This window comes from Lolium rigidum, chromosome 1 (assembly GCF_022539505.1).
Source record: "Lolium rigidum isolate FL_2022 chromosome 1, APGP_CSIRO_Lrig_0.1, whole genome shotgun sequence".
Taxonomy (NCBI): Eukaryota; Viridiplantae; Streptophyta; class Magnoliopsida; order Poales; family Poaceae; genus Lolium; species Lolium rigidum.
Window position 1 is genome coordinate 61,376,559 of NC_061508.1, and position 8,245 is coordinate 61,384,803.

General features: G+C 42.0%; 1 protein-coding gene across 1 annotated transcript; it reads left to right on the forward strand.

The window, feature by feature from the left end:
- Window positions 1–603: 603 nt before the first annotated feature.
- Window positions 604–3,359, forward strand: LOC124674061 (2,3-bisphosphoglycerate-dependent phosphoglycerate mutase 1-like). Its single transcript, XM_047210097.1, has 9 exons — window positions 604–671; window positions 944–1,167; window positions 1,240–1,463; window positions 1,551–1,669; window positions 1,775–1,931; window positions 2,285–2,386; window positions 2,490–2,609; window positions 3,128–3,175; window positions 3,266–3,359. The coding sequence occupies exons 2-8, from the start codon at window positions 945–947 to the stop codon at window positions 3,170–3,172; spliced, it is 990 nt and encodes a 329-aa protein (XP_047066053.1). The 5' UTR covers window positions 604–671; window position 944; the 3' UTR covers window positions 3,173–3,175; window positions 3,266–3,359.
- The last annotated feature ends 4,886 nt before the right edge of the window (window positions 3,360–8,245 follow it).

Below are 8,245 nucleotides of genomic sequence, written 5' to 3' on the forward strand. Positions count from 1 at the left end.
ATATCCACTTTAGCAATTAAACTATGTTCGCCCTTGGTTTGGATGATCTTTGTGATTTGATGAACATTTTATGTTGAAATTATTCAGGATTTAATTTTGAGTAATTTGGCTAAAAGCCTAAAATGGATGTGAGAAGTATGAGCTCTAAACTCTCCAACTAAGCCTATCCTGTTCTGTGTATGCTGAAAAATAAAAAATAAAAAATCTGAGTACTAATGCCTTCTCTACTGTAATCATAATCATTTTGGGTTGCGAGAATTTGATACTCTCTTCGACATTAAGTTTTTGACACACGGTTCACGTGCTAATATTCCACCAACCCTAACACGGTCTTTGCCAGTTCGCACCTATTTTCTCCCTGGTCTCTCCCAATACGGCAATGCCCTTTCTTCCTCCTTCAAATAACGAACTGCCTCCCTCGATCCACAGATTCAAACAAAACAAACCCACACACCTGCCGCAAGAACTCAAGAAGGGGCCCTGTGAAGAGCGCGACAGGCTTTCCTTCGATTTCCTTGTTGCTCTCGTCGTCGGTTGGTCCTCTCGCTCCCGCCGCTCTAGATCTCTCCGACGTTCCGTGGACTTAGTTTTGCCGACCTATAAAGCGGGGCGGCTTCCACATTGGGTTCTTGAAGTCCCCTTCCTGGAGGTCCTGCTTCCTTCTTCCCAATGTAAGCATTCAAAACTCTTGCTTGAGGCCGGGGGTACTGTTGTTTCTGAAAGAAATGCAGGGGAAGCAGGGGTATGTTGCTATGGTTTGGGATGTACCGTCCGTGGGTACCTTTGCGTGGGTTATGATTTATGGCAGGAATCTAGTTCGGGGAAAATATTTTTTCAAGAATTGCTCCCTCCAGAAACAAAATCTATAATTGCTCAATCTCAGCTCTAAATTTGGTACACGTGTGCTCAACTAAATGACTAATGGTTTTTTTACATGTATTAGAATGGCTGCGGCTACATCTCACCATACCATAGTGTCTATACAATCCCACCGGTGGAATGCCAAGAACTCTAGTATGGATAAAAGAGCAGCCAATGTGCGTTTGGTTTCAGTTGCAAGTTGCTGCTCAGGAACCCGAAAATTGGGTTTGGTTTCTGCGTCGGGCTCAACATCTTCAGTCATCGACCCGGTTCGGCTACCCTCGAATGGCAAGGGTGACTACACATGTTCATGAGAACGAACTCATTTTTCAGACATAAATGTACCTCTCTAAAGTTATTATCCTTGTTTGGTTCTAGGCGAAAGTACCCTTATATTGATCCGGCATGGTGAATCGATGTGGAATGAGAAGAATCTGTTTACTGGCTGCGTCGATGTGCCTCTGACACCGACAGGTGTCGAGGAGGCCATCGAGGCAGGTAAGAGAATATGCAATATCCCAATCGATGTAATATTTACGTCAGCAATGATTCGTTCTCAGATGACTGCAATGCTTGCCATGATGCAGCATCGGCGCAAGAAGGTTCTTTATCTTTTTCTTTGCTGGATGTAGCTTTTATATACACTGTCTAGGGCAATTATGTTGAGGGCCCTGTTTATGTATTTGCAGGTTCCAATCATCACGCATAAGGAGAGTGAACAACCTCACAGTTGGAGTCAGATATACAGTGAAGATACAAGGGAACAATCTGTTCCTGTCATAACAGCTTGGCAATTGAACGAACGAATGTAAGAGTTCTCCCCTGTTTTGCAGATTGCTAGTTACTTGTAATGCACAATTGCACATAGCAGTTGACCGTCTTGTCTCTTATATTATCTCATGGAACTTTCTAGGTACGGTGAGTTGCAAGGTCTTAATAAGCAAGAAACTGCAGAACGGTTTGGTAAAGAACAAGTTCATGAATGGCGTCGTAGTTATGATATTCCTCCTCCAAACGGCGAGAGCCTAGCGATGTGCGCAGACAGAGCTGTCACTTATTTCAAAGACCAAGTAAGGATATGTCTGCAGTAATTGAAGGATTCATTATTTAAATGGTGGAAACCTTCTTAAATTGGCTGTCTACTAGGTAGTTCCTCTACTCCTTGCTGCTTATATGCCGATATGAAAAATAAAATGATAAAATAACTTATACGATATAGGGCTCATAAGTATCCAGTTCTATGCTGAGGACTATACTGCATTGTTATGTTATTTTATTAATTTAATTTATATTGTTAGACATGTGTTTTAGTTCTCACCTAACCTTGGACCAAAAAAGTTTAGTTCATGTTCAAGCAAAAAGTTGTTTATCGACTGTTCTTCCAGTTCTTCTCTAACCCGTTTTTAAATTGGCTGTCTAATAGGTAGTTCCTCAACTCATAGCTGGAAAGCATGTGATGGTTGCTGCACATGCAAATTCACTTCGATCAATTATAATGCATCTCGACAAATTGACTTCTCAGGAGGTGATCTATTCTTGTATATATAATCCCTTGCCACTTTCCTTTTTGATTTGTGTTTCTCCTTGTGTTGTCTTGAAAGTGGGGACTGAGACCCTCTTCTCTTCAGGTAATAAGCCTTGAGTTATCAACAGGCATTCCTATGCTTTATATATTCAAGGAAGGGGAGTTTATTAGACGAGGGAGTCCAGCAGGACCTTCTGAAGCAAGCGTTTATGCTTATACTAAGGTAAAGGTCTTTTCCATTTTCGAATCCCAAAGTTTTTGATAAAACAATTTATAAACCCACAGTATATGTTAAAACATACTGATTGACAACAATATAACTATCTTTATTGCTGCATCTGAATGTTCTCAAGTTCATTTCTATACACAATTTCAACCCGACATGAAGTTGACCTTAAAATTGTTTAAAGTAAGTATTCAATGTAAAGCGTTGTGAAAGACAATATTGTAATTTTTTGAATTTCGAAAGAAACACATACAAGCATTTGATTGTATTTAGACCTGCCTTTATGTTTGACAGTGATAACTTCCATGCTCTGCCCAAGCACTCTTGCTTACATTGTTAGCCTTTATACAAGCTTCAGTTGTATTAATATTTCTTGTAGCTATTGCGAGTTGACATTAAGTTAACACTGGCTATTGATTATTGTTACGCCTTCTAGTTTCCTGTTTTTTCCTTGTTTGTCTATCTAGTATTTCTATTTCTATAAGTTGGTTTTGAAACTTGTTTCTCATATGCAGAACTTGGCGCAGTACAGACAGAAGCTTGATAGTATGGTTCAGTAAAAGGTCAGTAAGTTGTAAGAATGGTTGATCACGAAGGAATACTCCAGTATGCTGTCCGCTAAATTCTTGGTTTCTGTTTTTATGTATGTTCAGGTTTTGTACATTAGAAGTGGCAGGGATATTTGGCCAATATGCCATTGTTTTGCAGAGGTCAGGGAGATATTTTAGATCACAACCATTTCTTGGTGGGAGTTACAAGGGTAAAATCATCACCCAGGAACTTCCTTGTGTAACAACGGCAACTTGTACCCCGTATATTAAATTGAATGCATCCATTTTATAGAACAAGTGTAAATGTTCACGATCATGACCCAACAGAATTTTGTTCTTTGGCAGTTAGACAGAGTTAGTCTGAAGGTGTCAAAATCATGCATTCCTTTTGCGTAGTGGTGACTGGTGACAATCAACAGATCTTTTTTGACAGTTGGGACAACAGAGTTAGTCTGAAGGTGTCAAAATCATACATTCCTTTTGCATAGCGGTGACAATAAGGATTTGAACTGTATCAGCACCCCATTTACACTCTAGTATTCACACAATGTCCGACTTTACGCAAACTCAGAATTAGGAACTGATGAAGGATATGCCATACAATACCAGAACGAAGATGAAGAGGAAGAGACCAAGGACAAAGGCCATCAAGCATCTTTCCGACGATCTTGTTGCCGGAGTCTCCACCATCCCCGAGATCTCTTGTTCCGCCGCGATCTTCTCGATGTCACACATGACGTGATCGACGCTACCGTCTTGTTTGTCCACCAGCGTCGCTAGATTTCTCAGCATGTCGTCGATATCGGTGATCGCGTGCTGTGCCTCCAGTATCCCCAGTTCCCTCTCGATGAGGATGGCTTCATGGTCTTCCATTCCAGTTGCCAGAAGCTGCTGCTGTGTATCCACGGTCAATGCAGCGGCGGCGGCGTGAGCAGAGATTATCGGCCGCTCGACTGCGACGATGCGGTGCAGAACTTGCTGGAAATCCCTGAGGGCCGCCTCGAAATCCGTGGCCAGCTTCAACTTGGAGTCGGGGGCTATCCTTTCGGTGGCGCCGGCACTGTCGGCGGCGGTTTTGTTAAGCTTCCGCGACGTGATTTTGGCCAGTCGGGCGGCCTCCGCTCGCGTCACGCGGAGGCGGCTACGGAGGGCGGGCGTGTCCTTGGGCGTGCCGAGCGCGTCGCCCAGGTGCCGCAGCGCCGCCACCTTGGTGTTGATCTGGAACACGGCGTGCGCGACCACCTGCGGCAGCTGCAGCGGCGGCCGCCGCAGGGCGCCCGCCTCCAGATCCTGGAAGCTCATCGTTCTGTCTTGCTAGCAGTTGATTCTACAACGATTCTTTCCACGTACGCGTATTGTTCACAGGAGAAGCAGGCGCCGGTAGAGGACTAATCGCTAGTAATTGTTTCCTTGATTTCGCCTAGGTAGTGTTCAGCACCGAAGCAATCACGCAAGCAAAGGGGTCATGGTTTATTTAACGACGGTGAAGACGCGAGGCACTGTCTCCGAGTCGGACTTGAACCAAGCCGCGGTTAATAACACTATCCGATCCCCGCAAAAAAAAAAAAAAACACTATCCGATAATACACTCCGATTCGAAACCATCAAGTGCATACCCTGTTTAATTATCCAAGAGGCTGTACGCCTGTACGTCCTCCATCGTTGCCGTGAGAAGTCAGGTCCCGGCCGGCGTCTGTCTACGCGCCGCCCTCTCTTGATTGATGGCCACGTCTCCGATTGCAATTTTCGTTGTGTTCCGTTTTCTTCCCCAGGCCCGGAGGAAACCAGTGTCTTTGCACTAAGAGAGGTGTTTAAATCATAGGATTAGAGAATACTACAGCCCTACTTTAATCTGCTTTGTAAGAGGTTTGCTTCATCACAAACGAAGGCACTACACTTAACCTCTCGAGGGAAAGCAGAGAAGTTTTGTATCTTCGGTTACTTTGGTTTTGTCGGTTAACCGAGTGTTAAAACGAACTTACTAATTGATAAATTGGTTTATCACACTTACGCACCGAAATTAGTCTCGACCAATTCGGTTTCGCTGAATTCGATTTCGGTGAATTCAGTTTTGGTATTCGGTGTTTGCTTTTTTATGCCCACCCCTACTTCCCGTCCTACACTGTTGATGTGAGAAGACACACATCCCGGCGTCCACTGTCTCTGTGCTCCCTCTTGATTGATGGCCACGCCGTCCTGTCTCGATAGCAATTTTCTCGGAGTTCCAGTTTCTACCCTAGGCCACAGAAGGAAACCAACGTCTTTGCAGTAAGAAAGGTGTTACATCTATTAGAGAATATTATGAAAAACCATCATAACTGTGGCTACATTTTCAAAATACAACCACAAAACCCCACAAACTCTGCATAGCAATTTTTTAAAATACATTGATCGTCCATCTTAACGACGATTATGACAATTTGGTGGGTGTTGGGCAAGGTGTCCAAGGGTTTCACAAGAATACGCGGTGACACGTTTAGTAACTTTTGTTGGGTGATTCTGGGTGTGGCTACTCCTATAGTTTATGCTTTAATTTTATTTGCACTGTAAGAGGTTTTCTTCTTAACTTTGTATCGATTCAGGGCGAAAACCGACAAGGCCTTTTTGCACACAGGAGCATATGCTCCTAATTTTTGAAATGAATTTTAAACGTATTACAATGATTAAAAATTTCAACAAAAATGTCGCACATACATCTTGATGTTCTATATGTTTGCAAAGACGTTTTACGAAAAAACAATATTTTTCATGTCACGTGGAAAAAAGATAAAATTTGGTGCTAAAAATAATCTCCCCACAAGACATTTCCTTGTCCTTTTTACACTGGACAGAAAAATATCCGTTTTATGCGAAAATTAGCATACACACACAAAATATCGACATATACGTGCGGAACTTTTGTTCAGAATTTTTGATTTTTTTAAATTAGGTAGCATGAGCATATGCACCCAAGATCAAAAGTGCTTTTTCAGACGAAAACATATTTCGAACATATTATGATTAATGAGTCCCCTATCAAGCTATCACAACTATAGCGGTTTGGGCCGACAAATGTTAAACTATTTAAAATTCTAGACCTTTTTATGATTTTCTTAGTTCTCCGTTTCATGTCTAAGAAAATCCACCAATGCCTATCTAAAAAGAAGGGGAACCACCTAGCCTAACACGCTTCGGCGATGAAGAAGCGGTAGCGGGTGGCAGTCTGAACGCCTGAACGGGCCATGGCCCTGCACATATTGATTTATTCGTCTTTTTTTTTCCCATTGTCCCACTATGGGGCCATGTGGTTATTCTTGATTTTTTAACTTTTAAACATCATTTTCAAAAAAGATGGAACTAAATGGCTCTATGGAGCCTCGCCTCCATTTAGAGTTTTTGTATCGAGTAACCACGTCATTGACTTGGGGTGCAGCTAATTCTGTGTCGAATGAGAATTAATTTAGTTCGCATTCAGTTGATGTTATCGATTCACGACTGCAACTAATGACTAGTATGAGTCGTGAAGGAAATTTAATAGGTACCAACATATATTTTAGTGGCAACCTCACTTTTATCTGGAAGAAAATCTTAGTTGAAACTCAACTTACAACTAATAATGCAAAGCAAATCCGATTTATAGAACTTGATTGAGTAGTAAGTTAAGTTTTAGCTAGCAAACCGAAAAATAAAACAATATCGCCACACTACTACCCACGCATAACCACCATGAAAAGAACTTTTGAACAGCTGTATGATAACGTACTAGTAATATTCAATCACAAAAAGAAGCATGAGCACTTAAAGATCTTCGCCAACCACAAAAGAATACGATCGTATCTCCCTGGGATCCTTAATCGTGCGTCACACATTTCACCTCTCTCCAAAGCACATATATGACAGTCCTCTTGGGATTTGATTGAGCATAAAGTTTTTTTTTAATTCTTTGATCTATTAATAATCATCTATAGTAGTACAGATAACTTCAAAAGTAATGAAAATACAAATAGTTATTTTGACCACATAGCGACGACTACAAACACTAGCGTGAGTTCAAGGCGCACCGCCCGTCCTCGCCCTCCATCATCGGAGCCAGGCAAAACTTATCGTAGTAGAGCTTGTTGTAGTAGAAAGACGAAAAGTCATCGTGGCAAAACCTGAAAGAACCAGAAAATCATAGCAGCAACCATCGCTAACGATGATAACCGTAGCTCGGAAGAGACTAACACGGAAACCGAATGGATCCTAGGAGGTCCACTAGGTACAACTACTAGGAAAACTCTGTTTTCCTTTTCGAATTTGCGAAATCTAAAATTCTCTAAAACGCCCGAAGGGAGTTGAAAGCGGATGTAAAATTTTGTGTAGATACATTTTGATCAAAGCGGCCCCCAAAGGGTGTCGGATTGAATGTTTGAGGGACGCGTCTCTCCATAGTCGCCCGCCCCATTTAGAGGCCTCAAAAATAAAGATGCACTAAAATAAAGGTTTTCATTCAAATTTGATTATATTTACAAGTTTGAATGAAAACGACTAGGATCATCTAAACGCTAGCCTACTACTCGTCCGACGGTGCGTTCGAGGGCCCCGCCCCATCGTCGCCACCCCGTCGCCACTGCTCGTTCGGCCGTGTGCTGCCTCTCCCTCCGCAACGTGACGAGATGATGTCCTCTCGCCGCATCGTCGCCTCTCCTTTGTTGTTGTTCCGGTGGCTGCTGGAGGGAGAGTCTAGATGTAATTGGTATTATTTTGATATTAATACATTTTTTTTACCAAGAAAGGTTCTATATATGAGCTCGATTTTCCGTATCGGGTATGGACTATCGAGCTATCATTGACTTGCTTTCTTAAAAATAGAACGATACGATATGTGAACAACTCTATATTTTTTTTAACAACCAATAACACATATATTCATAATAACAAATAGTGTATCAGTAATGTTCTTGTAATAATATTCAATCACACGAGGAAGATTAAGCAACTGAAACAATCATCAAAGGTTACAATCACATGTGAAAGCATTAGTTAGCACATGTTTAAGATCTGAACCAACCACAAAGTAATACGATCGTATCCCTTGGGATCCTTAATCGTGCGGCACACATT

Bases quoted from the DNA above. Each gene is read 5' to 3' on its own strand.
- LOC124674061 (XM_047210097.1), top strand. From the start codon at position 945: ATGGCTGCGGCTACATCTCACCATACCATAGTGTCTATACAATCCCAC. The intron at 1,464-1,550 runs GTTCTTTATCTT...ATGTATTTGCAG, and splicing joins TGCAGCATCGGCGCAAGAAG to GTTCCAATCATCACGCATAA. The intron at 1,670-1,774 runs GTAAGAGTTCTC...GGAACTTTCTAG, and splicing joins TGGCAATTGAACGAACGAAT to GTACGGTGAGTTGCAAGGTC.